General features: G+C 36.7%; 1 protein-coding gene across 2 annotated transcripts in view; it reads right to left on the bottom strand.

Moving 5' to 3' along the window:
• LIPC (lipase C, hepatic type) overlaps positions 1–18,406 on the bottom strand; it is a 59,795-nt gene extending 41,389 nt beyond the window's left edge. The window contains exon 1 of one of the 2 annotated variants that reach the window (XM_074599703.1): positions 18,275–18,406. In XM_074599703.1, the coding sequence (XP_074455804.1) occupies positions 18,275–18,356 (82 nt within the window). In that variant the 5' untranslated portion in view covers positions 18,357–18,406. The remainder of the gene's footprint in view (positions 1–18,274) is intronic. The other variant, XM_074599705.1, reaches the window with a different exon arrangement.
• Positions 18,407–18,647: the final 241 nt, after the last annotated feature.

Raw genomic sequence — 18,647 nt, 5'->3', positions numbered from 1 at the left:
TCCCTTTTTTTTTTTTTTTTTTTAAAAATAAAAACCAGAAGTGTTAAATGTAGCCTCCCTAGAAAGAAAAGTGCATGTTTCAGTGGGGGCGAGTCACACACAGGACCTGGTTGGCTTGGTTTGTGGTTCAGGGTAGGAAGGTTTTGCAATGCAAGCTGTGATAGGGGCCATGCCTGGTGGAGGGACACTCGGGGAACGAGGAGTAGCTGGCAAAGAGACAGATTCAGTGTAAAACCATTCAGTTCTGAGACAGCTGTGTTTCTAAGCTAATGGAGAATTCCTCAAACAAGAATCTACCTTTGAGGAGGTGGACATGATTCTGTATAAACATTTTTCTAGACATACCATCAAGGGAAATAAAAAAAGAGAGACAAAACGTACGTGATGTTACTAGAAAAAAATGCTTTTCTGATAACGATAATTTCTCAACAAAATCTCACAGTGCTAAAAAATCATAAAGTGTTGTATCTAATTTCTTGTCACTTGTTTTAAGTTTCAGCCACCAGAGTGTAAAATTTGTTGAGACATTGTAAGCAACATTTGAAAATGGAACAAAATTATATAGATTTGATGTAGCGTATTTTACAAAATGGAAGTCCTGCTCAGCCTGGCTGTTAACCATTCACCTTAGTAACGAGACGTTTTAAAGTTGCTATTGAATGACAATATATGTGGAAATACAATTACTATCTGAGTTTTCATTGTGACCTGCTCAAACTGGCCACTGCTTGGCATCAGCTATTTGTAGGAGTCAGTTCCAATGCATATAAATATCTATATAAATACAGTCATTTTGCGTAAAGGCCAACTGGGAAAAGGTTGGAATCATCTGCCTCAGAATTTTCCCAAATGCTGCAAATGTGACCATAGTGGAAATTGCACTGAAAGCAAGCCTAGAATTTGACCATTCCTTTCAGAAATCCAAACCTAGGTGAAGTTCCCACAAGTTATGGCCATTGAGTTTTAATGAGGAATTAATTTACCCATATTAGGTCCATATTATCAAATTACCCATGAGGCCCATAATATCAAATTATTTAGGCTCCATTCCTAGCACTAATCTTGATGCTGATTATATACAGGAAAAAGACAAAGACTAATTTTGACCCATATAGTATTTATTCCATTCTGACACTCTACTATTTCCTCTTTTAAGTCTGTATATATTGTAGTGAAAATCTGCTGTTCTGCTGAACTCACAAAAATAAACCCTTCAAGTAAAATAGCTTTTTTGTTGAACATAGAATTGTTGCCCTGATGATTATTTGCTTGATATAGTTAACCTGTTTAATGCCGTAAGATCAATGTCTTTGAAAATCAGTTAATGGAAATGATAACTGGGAATTGGATTTAGAAATAGATTGATCACTTTTTAGGAATAAATTAATGGTAGTTTTGCGGTGAATGAAGCCACAAAAGAAGCTGACCTGTTTCCAATTTCTGAGGCTGTTTTTCACAAAATAGAATATATTTTAGCTTGAGAGTCTTATGAATATAATTGCCGAGGTTGACTTTTAGGATGCTGCTTAAACAATTCAATAGTGATGGCATTGTAGCTAACTAAGGAAAAATGTGGGATTGCTTTAGGACATATCTATTCTTGTCGAATGAAGGGACCATATTCAAGGAAAAGATTTGGCAAATCAGGATCCGTCTAAAACATATTGTTCTCAAGCTAATTAGATCATAAGAGTGAATGCCTGGGCAAACAATTTGCCTGTGTTGTGAAAGGAGAACCGAAACATTTTGCTTAAATGGAAGTACAAGTAAGATGCAGCTATGTAAATATTCTGTTCAGCCACCAGGATGAGTGAACTCACAAGGAGTGCACTTTTAAAGCAAATCTCCTGATCTTACCACACTTTGGTTCATATCGTGGAGTGATCTGGGATCACACAAAGCAGATTCCTTACAGATGAATCCACTCTGAAACCTGCACTCCAGGAGTGTACCTAATGTGCTCCAGCTTCTGATGGGCACTCATCCACAGAACTAGTCTAGAGACAATCCAAAGTAATTCCCACCACTCCCCTCCCACAGAGACCTGTGGTGGGGTCTCTGGTGTTTAACACCAAATATCTCGCTATGCAGATCTGCTCTTATCGCACTGCAGTACTTTTTACTTAGACATAATCTACATGTGACGAATGATGTAGTTATGACACTCTACAACAAGATGAATAGCTGCTAGTGGAGAAGAAATAGTAGATTAAATAAATTTGGCTTCTGCTGTCTTTCTCACCCACCATATACATTTAGTATATAAATTCATACTCTGGTGGAAGCTGAGTGACACCATGGATTAAATATGAAATTCCTTGTTCTGTCTTCATTAGGTGTCACAATGCTGCATTGGAGTGTGTACCTAAAACTAAAACCAAAGCAGAAAGAAAATATGTCTTTTTATCAATTGAATGTTGTGGCCTTTTTCATATTTATCATATTTGGGATACTTACTTTCAGTCTTAAGTGATATATTTAATAAAAAATATTTTTTTAAACGAGCAATGAATAAAACAAAGTAAAAACCAAAAAGGAAGTACAGCTGTTTGATTCCTTCAGATTCCTTTGTTGGCATGCCACATTTTATTACTTTCATTCACATTTTGCTACCATATTACAAGCAGCACTGACAGCCAACCTTTACTGTAATAAAGGAAAAATATTTTTATTAGAAGTTCTATTTAAGAACATGCATATTTTATCTGACTACTTCACAATGCAAGAAACTTTTTAGAGAATTGCATCATTTCTATTATTTAAGAACTTGTTTGGGATGTCGAGAGTGTAGCTTGATTCCAGGAGCCTTATCTTCACATACTAGTACGTTCAGGAATTTCATTTCTGTTTTCTGACTTACTGGTCAGGACTGGAGACTGTGGGAAATGCTTTTATTTTTGCAAAGACTAAATTTAAACCTGTTGAACAAGTCTCTTCTTGTCTTCTTCCTCTGACTGAATTTTTTTCTTTCTAGGAACAAACTTGATAGAAATGGGGAAGTCACCAAAGTTTGGATTACATGTGATATTTACGGAATGGAGCAAACTGCCAAGAATCATTTAGGTTAAGCAGATCGAGGGAACCTGAGTGATCACGTAAGAAAGATGCATTTAGGTTTTTATGTAACATTTCATCTGCTGCTCTTGAACGCTCTTCTCCTTACTATAAAAGATACATTTTGAAGAAAAGATTGTCCTATTTTATCAAGCATTTTGTTTTGTATGACTCCTGATAGGTAAACTGAAAGTAAACAGAGAGCTCCATCATTTTTGTTTTGAGAAGTTAAGGATTTGGAACTTTTTGGTTTAGTGGAAACTACAAACAATTCTTGCCCTTTAGAATCTTGCTTACCATCTTATTCCATGATGAGTAGATAATGATCAATGTAACCACTTTGTGTGGTGGCCCATATCTAAGTAGATGCATGGTAGATTACAGTATGTGTCAAAGCTCCTGAAAAAGGGAAAAGTGTTTTTTCTGATAGAAAACCTTGCTAAGAGCAGTAAGGATTATGTTCTTCAGATACAGAATAGTTTTGGTAAAGACAGACATTTCAAAGCATTATTTTAACACATAGCTACTTCAGCATTGTTTTCCTCATTTTTTCATAGATGATAAAGAAGACAAGATGGTTAGATAGCTCAACATTAGACATTTAGCGTGAAAAGCAAAATCTGAAACTCTGTAGTTTTTTGTTCTCTATGCACTTAATAATCCCCTGGATTTTCTCAGTGCCTTTACTATGCTGACTCTCCAGGTTCACCAAGAGATGTACTGGCTGATTCGAAATGTTATCAAATATGAGAGTATGCCAAAGCAGTTTCTTATAGGTCAGATTCCTCCCCTGAGCTAACAGCGTTGTTCTAATGTATATTTAATGCTTTAAACATTTGAATTGGTATATGCTAAGAAGTATGGAAAAAGTTCAAAGATGTAACAGCAACATATGGCTCTTTTAATTTAGTGGAAGTGATTTAGAGATAACATCAATAATCCTTAATAAGTGAAATCATGAGAGAAACACTTATCAGTGCTCATACTCAACTTAGCTGAGTTTTGTTTGCTTATAAATGTGCATTATATATTTGGTTATTTTCATTTCAAAGTTGTTCAGTGAACGGGGTAGTACGCATGCCTTCCAGTCTTGAGATACCAGAATCCTGATCTCTCATGTTACATTAACAAAATGAGAGATTTTGTATGTGTTTTTCTTTTCAGTTCCCTAATTTTGCTCAATTTTTTTGTTGAAACACAAGCTGGAAACCATATATAATGTCTCCTAAAATAAGCACAATCCTCATTATTTGAATCTATCCAGCTCCTATTTATTTGGTAAATGTAACCTCTAAACGCACATCCAAGGCATCCCAGTGTCTTATTGCACTATTGTAACCTTATAAATGACAAGTCAATGACCCAACTGTGTTAGAATCATCACAATCAGTTAGAAAATTTTGTTCTTTTCCTTTCTGAGGGTTTATTATGAGTCAGCAATGCTGGTTCCTGTAAAGAGGTTTGTCTTATTGCATCCATGAAGGAAAGTATTCCTGGTACATTTGACATTAATATCTATCATAGTATTTAAAAGGCTTGATCTTAGTTAGACGTCTAGTTCCAGAATTCCCATTATCCCAATTAGTTTAGCAGAATGACATAACTCAATGCCCTTCCAGGCAATTATTTCACCCTTCAGCTGCTGGCATGATACTAAAGGAAACAGATCATGTGATTTTTGTGTTCCCAGAAATACATCTTGTAACTGTGCTCTGGTGTCAGAAAATCAAGTGTCCCAATAATGAAAATGCTACAAATGTGCATTGTTGCAAATTACAGAAAATGACAGACTTTATTGGCAGCTGGTGTCACATCTCAGTTTGTGGCACTTCCTTTTCAAAAAGTGAGAATCATAAATAAAAAAGCAGTGACCTTGATTCATCTACCTAATGGTACTATTACTGAAGGAGGGAAGGCCAGAATTTTGACACTATTTGTATATTAGTTTTAGAGGAAATACATTTCTGTCTGCAGTGTAACAAGGAAAATGGCTTCAAGAATGGGACCAGGAAGCTAAAGATACGTACTCCAGCCACCGAATACTGTGTAATAGTACCTAGAAGCTTGGCAGGTTTTGGTGTCTGTTTAAAACAGAGGTAGTAATACTGAACACGCTAAACTTGTGACCATTAATATTACTGATGCTTCAGAGTTCTGGAGTTGTTATTTAAAATTTTGAGCGGTACTTTAAGGATGGCATAAAGTCAAAAGGGGCTGGCTGAGCGTTGGCAGCCACAAAGCGTGATGTGTTGCATCACATGGAAGGGACTCATGTATATCCTGGGGTCCTTATTCCCAGCTCTGAAATTTGGCATTTGGCAGTATGAAAATGCATACAATACAAGACTACATTGCTAAGTGGAGCTTGGGGTGAAGTTACACCCTGTCAGTGACAGACACAAACTTGAGGGTAGCTCCAAGTGACACAGGCAAGCCCCAGTCTGGATGCTAGCTGTTGTTAGCTTTCAGCTGGTGGGTTGCACCTCCAGCTGATGAAGAGCTGTCACTTGTCTAGCAGCACTGGGCCGGGCCTTGAATTTTTGCAAACATAGCAGTATTTATTCTCTGTTTCTTGCTCTCTGCTTTTCACTTTTGTGAGGAATGGTAGTTGGAGACAAGTCTTGCCTGTATCTTTACATCTTTCTATTGTTTCCAACTTCTTTCCATAGAAAATAGGGCCTTGTTTTTGGAAGTGAATCCTTTAGGTGCCTGGTTCCTATGTATTGGGTTCTACAATAATTATTTTACTAGTTTTACTTTTTATAATATGTTACTTTATGACTCTTGTTACAATTTTGCTTACTTTTTTTGTAGAAAATTCATCTCTAGACTAAAGGTCATACCATGGATTGTCTTGTAGACCCAAAATAGCTGATTTTAACACATTTTCTTTCTCTCCTCTTTCATAGAAATCCTACTGCTCTGTAGCAGTGCTTTTTTCTAATGAGAGCTATTGCCAGGCTTCCTTGTTATGGCACTTTGTTAGAAATGTGCCTAACGTACAAAAGCGATGTCTTACTGGGCTTTCATCAGTTCTTAGACATTGTCACACAATTAGGATCAGTATTTTATTTCGAGGTCTGTGATTCAGTTCAGATCTCTCTAATTCTCAAGGGGGGGCTGCTCACTAGGGGAAAAAATTCAGTTTTCATACAGGCTTGTCTTCAAATTCCTACTAAAACACTACCTTAAAAGAACAGTGTTGTAACTGAGATGGGGTATGAATTATTTGTCTGTAACCTGCTAGTTTAAAATATAGCACTAATACAGTAAGGCCAGATGTCTTCCTTTTATCATTAAGATTCTGTTTAGACATTTGTAGAATGTCTTTGTTTTGGAACAGTTTCATCATATCTCTGCTTCTATAGATCATTTGGTACGTGGATCAGACATAATTTTACCAAAAGCCTATTCACATTTAATAGACCTGTATTTCTAAAGAGGAGCTATTTCTCTGATTCGTTCAAAGATGTTAGCAAATTCTGCACCATATTGAGTGCCCTTTGGCAGCAGGTAAAGAATTCAACAGCTTGTGGGAGTGCTAATTAGAGCTAATAATAACTTCAATGACCTGCCTTGGCTTTAAAATGCCTGACAGAAATTACCCTGTCCTTGAAGGATAGAGATTTTGTTTCTGTGCACAGCATCTGCTTAGGTACGCTCATGCCTTCATGTTTCTCTGTTTAGTGATCACACACAATTAACTAAGTGGGTGCTTGTGTGTAAATGAAAGAGAAGTGGGTGGTGTTGGGGAATCAAAAGGAAAAAAGGCAGAGATCTCTCAAAAATATACCAGGATTACATTATTAGAGGGATTTCTCATGTAGGCTAAATAGCCTTGTTAAAACCAGAAATAATAATAGGAAAGTGATTAGAATAGAAACTAGATTATTCATAATTAAACCTTTTCTCTCTAGTTTTGGTATTTTTTCATAGAATCATAGAATGGTTTGGATTAGAAGGGACCTTAAAAATCACCTAGTTCCAACCCCCCATGGTTAGTTTGCTGAAATATGTACAGAGGTTCTGAGGGAAATGAAAGCTTTAATTTCAGCAAGTACCCAAAAAGCTCTGAAGTACAAAATTTTTATTTCATCTGGCTAATAGGTTGCTGATGGTGCAGAAAACAATTGTATTTTCAAGGAGATTGCCCTAGACCTTTCCAGTGTAAATATTATTAACACTAGCCAGAAAAAAAAATAAATTGCAGTCTTTTATGAGCTGTTATTGGAATGATAAATTTGGGTTTTTTCTGACTTCTCTTTCTTTTGCTAAAGTGATTTTTGGAAATCAATCAATTAAGTTAGAGGGGGAAAGCGTCTTTAAAATTCTAATAGAGCCAGGAATTGTAAATAAAATCACTGTAGTCATGCACAGAAAAGCAAAGGTTAAATTCTCATTTCTCCTGCACAAGAATCAGTGGAGAATGCTTCACTGAAACTGCTGGGATTACCCCAAAGTTTTAATGATGTAAATGACATCAGAATCTGGTTGCTGTAGTCTGTAGGATTTGAGAGGAATTTTTAGAAAAATAATAGATTAATATGCCTGGGCATATTAATGTGAGAAGTGTCTTCCACTGTTTTGTCAGCTCCAATAATGCTATTAGTGCTGCTTACTCCTTTGTAAATGGTATAGTTTTAGTTTTTTTCAAATGCTATTATTCCTAAATTAGATAGATGATGGGAAGTCTGATAAGGTAGACTGCATAATTTATTTTTTTTTAAATCGAGAATAAAAACTGAAAATTACCGATGAAATTTTAAAAATTAGAGGGACTCAGTAGTAAGGGTCTTTCGTTCCTAATTAGACAATTGGCTTCAGTGCTGCCTGAGCAACTCTAAGCAGACTTCTTCCCCATCTGGCTGCCATCCACTCACTTCTGACCTCCTGTAGTCCCCATCATTGTCCCAGCACAGCTGGTCGCTTAGTTGCACAGTGAACAAGATCAGGGAGCTCATCCAGCGAAAAAGTAGGATAACCAAGAAAAAAAATAGGATTATTTTTCAACTGGATCAGTTTCCAAGCTTTTTTGCTACAAGGAGCTATACGGGCACAATGGAGAGTCTTATGAGGTACCTGCAAGAGTGGCCTGAAGCAAGGGCTGCTTAAGTTGTTAATATCACTAAGTGTGTAATGAACCACAACCTTTCCCTTTGACTTTAAAACATCTGCAGTCACTGAACACTGGTTAAGTACCAAACACAAAAATCAAGTATTTGAGGCCTTGATTTTCCCCAGAGCTGGACACATGTGGAATGTCACCCCTTCTTTTTTATTAATATAAATGTTTGATTTTCTGTTAGATTCTTAATTTGGCATAACTCATGTCCTTAGTCTCACTTTGATTATACTCTTAAAGGGCATTCTAAAAATCAAAGAGAAAAGAACATTCACATCTGATTGCCTTATTCTGATCAATTAAGCTTGCTCAGGGACACAGTTATAGACTGAGGGACAGCAGCTAGAAGGAAAATGTTGGTTTATTGCTTTTTCCAACTACTTACCCCTTCCAAGAGCCTACATTCAAGACAGAAATTTCCAGGCAGTGTCAGCTCACAGAAAATCCAAGGGAAATCTACTACCAGCTTTAATAAAAATTGATTTTACTTAGAATAATTTCAATCGTAATTTTACTTAAGCTAAAATCAAAGATTATTTTAATGAAATAAAAGAATATCTGAAAGACACAATCTTTCATCTGGCAATTTTATGGATCCAGAGAGTTCTGTAGTATTACAGTTAAGTTGAGTGGCTGTGTTTACTTTGAAAAACAAAAATACAGGTAGTCAGTAGCTGAATTGTTACTTAAAGTAGCTTACCGAGTAACTGTAAAAGAAATCTTCAGTCACTTGGTAAAGACTCGAGACTCATTTGTTCAGATTACTCTGGACTTGGTCCAGAATGTCTAAAGAGGCGATCAGAAGCAATGATGTGCTGGGGGTTGCAGAGTGCTAAATGCTGATCTGAAGCACATGTTGTGAGAAGTCCTTCTGAGCTCAGAGCACCTAGTACCTCAACGCATGCAGTGTAACTCTCTGATGTCTGAGAGTTCGCTTCCCCTCTGCACATCAGGATTATCAGTCATATTCAAAGTATCCAAACCCAGAAGTTTTGTTGGTGGTTTTCTTTTTTTTTTTTTTTTTTCCAGCTTAAGAACTAACATTGATACATCATAGATGGAAAGTAATAACTTAAAAGTTTCTGGTAGGCCCATAAATATCAGCTATTTGGTGGTATTCAGGGGAGTAACGTTTCATTTAAATGAATGGCTAGCTTAATCTTAAAGCCATGCAGGTATCCTCAATGTAATTAGCTGACTAGCACTTAATGTTTTGTAAAGGTGAAGATTTTTAATGGATGTACACAATCTTCATAAAGTGGACTAGAAAGATAGAAAAGAGCACAGAATCATAAGGGAAAAACCAAACAAATCCAAAGTGCAAATCCTATGAATTTACTAAAATTCCAGAAATGGGTTTGGGAGAAGAGAGGTGCAAAGATTACTCTTGGATGGAACAATATGTCACACTCCCGCTTTTATTTTTATTCTCTAAGAACATTTGCAGTAATTGTGTTTGTTTCTGTTACCTAAAATCCCAGATGTCAAGGTCTCTACACTCAGCAAATTACAGCATGTCCTGTCCCTACTGAAGAATACAGAGTAGTCAGCAGCCCTTCCTATTGCCACTTAATCTGAGCTGTGATTTAGGGAGATTAAAATAGTAAGCATCACCACTGTTTATTTTGGGAGCTGGATCAAAGACTGCAAGTTTTGTCCATTTGCTTCAGTTAATAATCTCCATTGCATTCCTTAGAAATGCTGACACTATCAAGCCAGAGGGTGCTGACAGACACGTTCATTGGCTGAAGTTTCTTAGAAAAGTTGTAGTTCCTTTAAATTAGCATATTAAAATAAAAGATCACATTATGGTCACATAGCATGTGAGAAGAAACCAAGGCTATTCAATGGCATGCAGGAGGATCATGCAGAACTCCTCCCTCCAGGAAAGAGTGCAGGGATTGCTATTGGGATGGAGGTAGAGCTCTGGCGAAAAGGGAAGGCACGTGAAGTTTTTGGAAAGGGGGAATCTGAAAGGTATCTGTGCCCTAGGAAAAATATGGAAATCTCCTAATGCTCTCTGTGGGACAGCCTACTCTCTACTGGTGTAGAATGGAGGCTGAAGATCACCAATTCATGTGTAGTAAGCAAAATCTCATGTTTCGTACACATTCTATGGATATTTGATGGTATTTGAAATGTCATTATTTATTGGCCACACGAATGCTTTCAGTGTCTCTTTTTTCTATACTGACCTTGGTGTGCTCTAGAGAGCAATAAGTACAGCTCAGCTGGAACCAGTTGGAATACTGTCTTTTTGGTGAAGGCGATGCCTGAGTGCTCTCACTGGTGTACTGCAGAGTACTGTAGTATGCAAGTGAGCTTGGGGATAATGAAGTACTTACTAGCCAGTATAAGTAAAGATGGCAGAATTGCAATAGTCAATGAAACACAGAAGAGCAATTTCAGCACTTCACGCTGACATATTTTCTTGAGGAGCTCTAAAAAGAGCCTTATTGGGCAAGCTATAAACAAAGATTTCTGATACAAACACCTCATTTTAGTGCCTCGGCTTCCATGAGTCTTTGATGTCATCTACTAAGAAAGCAATGATTTATTATGTCTCTTACAAAAACCTGTTCCCAATTAAAAGAACAAGCTTTAATTTCTATTCCCAGGTAAGCAGAAGGTAGCCATGATGGATAAAGAGCACCGTAGATTTTTAGATGATGTGCCAGCTGGCATTCCATGTATCTTCTAGCACTGCAGAGGTCCAGTCACTGAGTTGTTTATTTTAATATTCTAAGTTCTTTTATTTCTTTTAGTATCTAGACTCTAATTTTGCAACCTGCCCTGCTCATTTCGGCACAAATGGAAGTGCAGGCCAGAGAATTAACTGTAATCTAGTCACAGTTCCCTCCATTTGCTCTGTACTCTGGAGGGAGGAATACATCCTGTCCATTAAATTTTCTGCTTCTTCCTGAAAAATATACAAAAACTGCTTTGGAGTTACTTTCAAGTGTCAGAGAAGACTCTATTTTTTTCCTTGTTGTAGTTGGTCCTTAACTTGAACAGCAGATTTAGGGAATCCTGCACAGATACGGCCTGTGAAAGTCTTGTTCTTGATAGTGAACCTCTGCTCTAGGTCATGCTGCATCCTGCTTACTCTCATTTGCATAAACACATGAAATGCAATCAGGGTTGTCAAGTTTCCTTGTAGTTTAGCTAGGCACTGTTGTGTAGGTGGCAATGTATATGTTGTCATAGACATAAGCTATTTTAGTCAAGGTTATGAAATTGTACAGATGTTTGAAAGGTCTGAAAACTGCTGACTAGTGAATTGCAGAAGAGGAGTGATATTGCAGCTTTAATGGGGACTAGAGTCTAAGATTAGACATTAAAAAAGAATTTAAGTAGCTACTAAGGGCCTGATTCAATACCTGTAGAAGGCTTTTGGGATTCTTACATAATGTAATTCAGTAAGAAAGATGCATAGTTTACAAATCATGTATCTGGCACAATAAACTTGAGGTTAAACCTTTTCCACACGTCCTAAAAATATTGCTAATTCATATTGTTATTTTTTCCTCACAATTTAGGCATTGAAAGCAATATACTGCTTCAGTAACAGTACTCAGTTTCAGAAATGCAGTAGCTTTCATATCTTTCTGAAAATAATGATAATTTTAAATACTATCCATCATTCTTACAAGTGATTAAACTTTTAAAAGAATTTTGTTGGAAAGCTGTAAATTCTGGGGTGAAAGCATTCCCTGAATAATGCCATTCAAAATATTTTGTTTGTAGTGAATAAAAATTGCCCAAACAATTTACCCTTAAAAATAAGTTGAGTGTTTCTCCCACGTCCCTTCCCTTCTTATTGCCAGTCCCTAAAAAGCAAACCTTGAAGGCATTGGCACTGGCATCTTAAGTACAAGCGACATAAATACGAAAATTAGCAATTCTACTTCACTAAAAGACAGAAAGAAATCAACTGGAAATACAACTAATCAAAATGCTATCCTCTTAAATCATAAATACAATTTAATTATTAGTATTTTTATAACAACTCATAGAATTCCAATCAAAGGTCAGATCTGGACAGGTTTTAGACAAAAATCATGATAATTAATTGCTTGGACAATAAATTAATTACACAATTAATTGCTTGGTAAATAAATCAGGATGTATTTTGATAGTTTTCCAGCATAATTTTTAATGAATATAACTAAGGAACACACACAGCCCTCCTACCCTGATTTGACAGAATCCCTAATTCGAGTGGGTTTTGGCAATGCAGATTAGCAAACATGGAGTTAAACCTTAATTGATGTCCTCTAACATCCCTTATGTCCCTTTGTTGATGAAAGGGAGAAGAGCGGTGCTTGAAAGACTGAATAAAATCCTCCAGTCAGATACTACAGATTATTTTCAGACTAAGATGCATAAAGTAGAGCCACAAGTGAACCCCTTCTCCACTCATATTCAGTATGTCTAGATTTCATTTTTGTAGTTTTCTTTCTGTTATTTACCTGATAGTTATTTATTGTACTTAGGGAAACACCATGAAGTCTGGAGGCCAAGTACACAACATTTTAAAATTAAAAATTTAATCTCAGCAGTTTTTCTATATATTTACAAAGTTAGCATTAAGATATGCCAGTGTAGTGGAATTTTATGGGAGTTTGTCAACTCCAGAGGCAAAGCAAGATCAAACATATATGTATGTTTTTCTCTTTGTCCTTGGACCTGCTCTGTCATAATCTCTCCCATGGTTCAGTACCTTCCTCTGTAAGTAGTCTCCATCAGTTTCACTTACTGACTAAAGCAATATGCAAAATGAGGAAATGGTGTTTGGATCAAATACTTCAAAATAGCAGAAATTTTGAGAGCTTCTCTAATAAAAATTGATCTTTCAGATCAGACATGCTGTTTTTATTCCAGAGAGCAATATGTGTTTAAACCCCTTCTCCACTCATATTCAGTACGTCTAGATTTCATTTTTGTCGTTTTCTTTCTGTTATTTACCTGATAGTTATTTGTTGTACTTAGGGAAACACCATGAAGTCTGGAGGCCAAGTAAGAGCCCAAATATAAACTGTATTGTTGGTAGAAGATTCAAATGGATTTTACTGGACTGGGCAAGCAAATCAGAGAAGGCAGGAGAATGTCTGTGACTATTTTTAGGCAACAACTCCCATTTCCGCAACCATGTTGTATTAGAAGCATTTCAGCACCAGCAAAAGCTTTTGTTGGGTATGTGTAAGGGTGTGCAATCCTGTGCAGGTAATGCTTCCTGGGGATATTAGCAATTGTAACAATTTTTTAAAAATTAAAAGGAACAAGCAAGAAAGATGTCATTGTAGTATTACTTAAAAAACCGTACATTTTTTCTAGAAGAAAAGCTACAAAGTGTGAAAGCGGTAATTTTTTTAACTTGGAACATAGACATGAAAATATTTTTTTGGAAGAACTGTAATTCACATTTGGCCTGTTGCCAAAGCAGTGAACTTTATCACCCAGTCTTGGCATGTGCAGATAGATGGCCCCTTCTGTCTCTTTTGCCAGTTACTGCTTATGTTGCCAGGAAATCTTAATCATGCTGCTTGGACGTGGCTGCTGGCCCATCCACCTGCTGCCAAGCTATTCCACTATATGAGGAGTCCGACTTAGCTTCAGCAAACAGTCTCTTAGCTCTAGCTAACATATAGGAAAAAAGGTCACTGTGTTAAGGCCGCCCTAGGGGACCATATGGTGTTATGAGCTACATCATCAATATTGCACTGCTGTTCATGAAACCCTATTACTAACCCTGAGGCTCCACATGGATTGGGCATAACTGTGTTTACCAAAATGAAATGTGCAATATAAACCTAGAGTGAACTACACAATAATCAGAAAAGAAAAATGTTCTCTTTAGTAATGAATGGTTTTATTGATATTTTTCATTCAAACTATATATATATTTAAAAAACAACTATAACCTTCTTTAGTTTGAGAGAAAAAGGAAGAAAATTAGTTAAGCAATTAGATTGCACTGCCACGTTATCAAGAAATGTTCTGTGTGTTCAAGTTTCTCAAGTGTCATATGAGTTCAACCACTATTCATACAGTAGTAGTCAGAAGAATGTAATGCCTAAGTCAAGTGAATTACAGTCCTCTGGTGAATTTAACGGCCTCATTAAGATGTTCTGTCACTTGCATTAGTAGAAATATTGAAACTTGTTTCATGCATGAATAGTTCCTTTGTCGATCGAGTGCCCATTATTGTCTCTTTTCATGGGAAAAAGCAAAGGGTCTTCAATTAGTTAGACTACAGTTATATTTCAGACTCTGTGGTGAAAATTTATGTCTGAAACTATATTTGTAGATTTTTTCCAGGTGCCAGAAGGAAAAATATCTGTTTCAGATTATAGAAATTTTGGTAGAATTCTAAGACTCCTGAGAGCATTGCAAATGGTGTGTACGTATACCGTTTTCTGAAACACAGCTACTCAGAAAATGGCAGCAAATACATTTGTAGAATTTTTTCTAATAATGGCATAACATAGATCATTAGTGTAACTGGTTAGTATACTAAAATCTGAACTTTCAACTTCCAGGATGTCTTGGACAAATATTTCAGAATGAGATAAAATTTAGCTCCTGAATCCCTGTTCAAACGATTTAAGTAGAAGTGACCTGAATCTTGAGGTCAGTGATGCTGCACAAACTCCATTGAAGTAAACTAGAAATATTAATGTTTTTTAGTCTTGTTTCCATAGGCTGTAATCATGGTATATTTGTGCATATGAAGAAGAGGGAGAGAAAGAGAATCATTCTCTTTAGTAATTTTTGTAGCCAATTTAAATAAAACTTTATAGAGAGAAAGAGGTATCAAATATTAAATTCCTACATGTTTTCTGAAAATCAACAGCTGGATAGAGAAGAAAGACCGTTGTAGCAACACATTTGCTATTGCATTTACACAGTGTTCAAGTAAACATTTAATTCTAGCACTTCGCTTATCCATAAAGCTTAGCTGTTACCTTGCACTCTGTCATTTGGAGACAACCAACCACTCATCAGACAGGAAAACTCAGAGAGTACTGGTTTGTGCTTGAGTTCAGCTCATGCAGGCATTGGGGATGCAATTAGCTCAAACCATTTTGTCCCTGGAATTTGGTTGTGTTTGAGCACCAGTACCAAACACAGGAGTGTAGTAGCTTCCTTCCCACTTGGTGCAGTGAGCAGCCCTGGGCCAGTTACTACCTGAGTAGTAAGGAGGTGTGAGGAGGTCACAGTAGTGCAGGGCTGGGGAGGGAGACCATGGAGTGGATCTCAGGCTGAGGAGCGTCCGAGCAAGGGTTGTGTAAGGTACATGAGGAAGCTAGAGTGTGCTGGGACATCCATGGGGTACCATGGGAGGCACTAAGTCATGGGGTAATTCAGGAATATAGACATGTTGTAGAGATGGGGAGAAGAAACTGAGAACCTTGGAACAGCAATGTCATGGAAGCACAGCTGGAGTTTAGGACATAAGGAGTTTAGGATACATAGGATCTGAGTGACTGTAAACCAAATTTACTTAGTTCTAGCTCAACAACATATATTTTCAGGTCAACTACTGACTATTCTACACAATGAAGTGGAATAATGGAATATATTTCCATCTGGTTTTAAGTTTCCAGAAGAATAAAAATAAATAAGAGCTTACGTTGAAATATTTTTTGCATACTTTTAGAAAGAATCATCTTGGCTCAACTTCAGGGATCTTATTTTTAGGTGCTTATTTCTGGTCTTTTTTTGGGATGCTGCTTTTAGATAATGAACTTTTGCCAAAAAATGCCAAATTTATTTCCTGCTATATAAATATACAAGAAAACCATGGCATTTCAGAAACACTCTGTGGCTTCTTAAGAATAACCTCTGCATGTGCTTTAAATGTGATGATGTGTTTGCGTGGTAATGCAGTCCATCTTATTCTATGTATTTAAGTATAAAATAAGAACCTATAATATGTATTTATTTACATAACTTGAACAAAAGGATTTATATAAACCTACCTACAGTGATTTACCTGCTGCAGTCTAATTCCTATGAATTCTTTTTTTGTGATGTAATTTCTTTTACTGTGTAGGGGGATAGAATGATACAGAGAAAATTGAAGCAGGGTGTTGTTTATTTGCTGGATACAAATAAATGAGAAGGACTTACTACACGGTGATTGCTCTTTTAGAGGATGGTTCCCTTATAGGCAATTGCTTGGGCTAAAATTACATGCCAGACATTTGATACTGATGATTCAAATGGTAACAGAAATAAGGCAAAGTTTTGAGAACAGGGAATTGCATTATCTTATGGACAGAGCTAGTGTGGCTGAGGTTGGATTGGAGAAGGAGAGGAAGGGAGTGAAAGGTGCAGAAATATACATTAATTTAAATGGATAGTGTGAATTAGAGTTGTACCAATTTAAAACTGACAGGAGACAAGGGTCTGAATTCTACATAATGGAATAGCAGGACCTTTAACCTTGTAACTGCTCTCAGTAGCAGATCGAGTTAGGCTGTGGATAGCCTTTAGAAGAAAACACAGTAGATTGTTTTGCATTTTTACCTGCTCTGCTTCTTAAATCAGTCTCTCTCTTCAACATATGATAAACTTAGGCATATCTGCTAGTGCTAATATGACATGTGACCTGTCTTTTGTGGCCCACAAGCAAGGTTTTAAGCTGCAGAACCAATAAGCAAACAAGTGAAGTCTGTTGACATAGGAGTACTAGGTCATGAGGGGAAAGGGGGATGGAGAGAGTGAAGTGACTGACCTTGCTATAAAAGGTGCCACGGAGAGTGGGGGCAGGGGGATGTGAGCTGGCATAAGGCAAGACCTGCGACTGTAAAAGAGTGGGGGTGCGGTGACTTTTTCTCTCTGCCTTGTGTTTGTATCCAAGGTGAACTAAACTTTAAGTGCACAGTGGAGTCTGAATAGATCTGGGCAAAGATAATGTTAGAAGCCTCAAACTAAAACCAGTGCTCTGATTTGATCAAGAATTTGATCAAGGTTTCTAAATAGCTTGCTAAGAGACTGTTAAGGATGTGCAGGCCTTGCTGCCCGGTGAGCCAGGCCAAGTTATAGCATTAATTGAAATTTACAGTTCTCATTGTGTTTTAATTCAAGGATTTTATACTGTTCAAAGTAAAACCCAAGGGGAAGTTTAATGTGCAGAATCAAAGAAAGGTGGTTCTGCCTCCTATAGATTGAAATCTCTGTCTATTATATATAAAGCATTTTTATAGGAAATTGTTTCTAAAACTGTTAATACAAATTAACATAAATGTAGAACACAGCTCCTGAAAGAGGCCGTACTTCTGTGAATGTGCATATCTTGCTTTATTTCCAGCTAAGGAGAAAGCTGCATTTATCCCCTCCTGACAGAGTATTAGAAATGCAGTTAGATAAGAAGGAAAACTAATGCTTGCTATGTATGGCTCAACGGTGCAGGCAAACATGGAATTGTCTTTGTCAATCACATTAGAGGGGATTTAAGAAATACAGTTACGTGATGCACTGTCATACTCAACAGTCACACAGATACCGACATAATGTGCAGTGTCACAAATGCGTAGAAAATGGTTGTACAACCATATAAATTATAAAGATCCTCCACAGTACTTTACTACAAAATATACTGCAGATGTATCTCTCACTCAAAGATATTCATCACATGAGGTGAAAGGCAGCCTATATTACGCAACTCAGAAAATGAAAGCTGTCAGCACTGTCAGATAGCTAGAAATTTTTATTCATAGTAGGAGACTGAATCTATTTTATAGAATACTTCCAACACCAAAGATTATAACTGATAACAGTTCAGTGTATATTTTTATATACTAATACATTTTTAAATTAGCTTCAGTAGAAGTTTTGTTAAAGGTCAGATTACCTTAAGTCTATAGTATCAGAATGTATAGATTTCCACTGAGAAATGTTTGTTGTAATTACAAACTACATTTTCCAATAAACATAAACAGTTATAAATGCCGCATTTTAAGGGAACATAACACTCAAACCCCAAACACCAACATGCTGATGACCAGACAGTCAATACTACTTAATTTCTATAGCACAAACATTTCAAAAAAAGTTCATGATCACTATTTATGTTTGATAGGATATTACCTTTTTTCTTTCCTCCATATGTATTTGCTGGGGTGATGATGCAAGAAAGCAACAAAAATGAGAGAAGTTGCAAACTTTTCATTTCTTCTTTCACTGAATGGGAGTTGGAGAATGCGCTGCTAAATTCTGTAAAGAGATGAGAAAAGGAGAGAATTATCAATGCTTTGCAAGAAATTCTTTGTCCATTAATCATTAACCTTGAATTCTCTTGTCCGCTGCCCAGTCTTTCCTTTTATGGAAGTGAAAACAGAATTTGCCTGTTTCCAACCTCTTTTATTTTATGCCACTTGTGACAGAAATAATTTGGAACTGGATCCTCCTACCTTGCTCAACAGTGCTCGGCTCAGAACACAGCAGACTCGAGGGCATTTGT

The sequence above is a fragment of the Larus michahellis genome, chromosome 9 (assembly GCF_964199755.1).
Source record: "Larus michahellis chromosome 9, bLarMic1.1, whole genome shotgun sequence".
Classification (NCBI taxonomy): Eukaryota; Metazoa; Chordata; class Aves; order Charadriiformes; family Laridae; genus Larus; species Larus michahellis.
The sequence above is the reverse complement of the archived record's forward strand: the minus strand, read 5'-3'. Positions and strand labels throughout refer to the sequence as shown.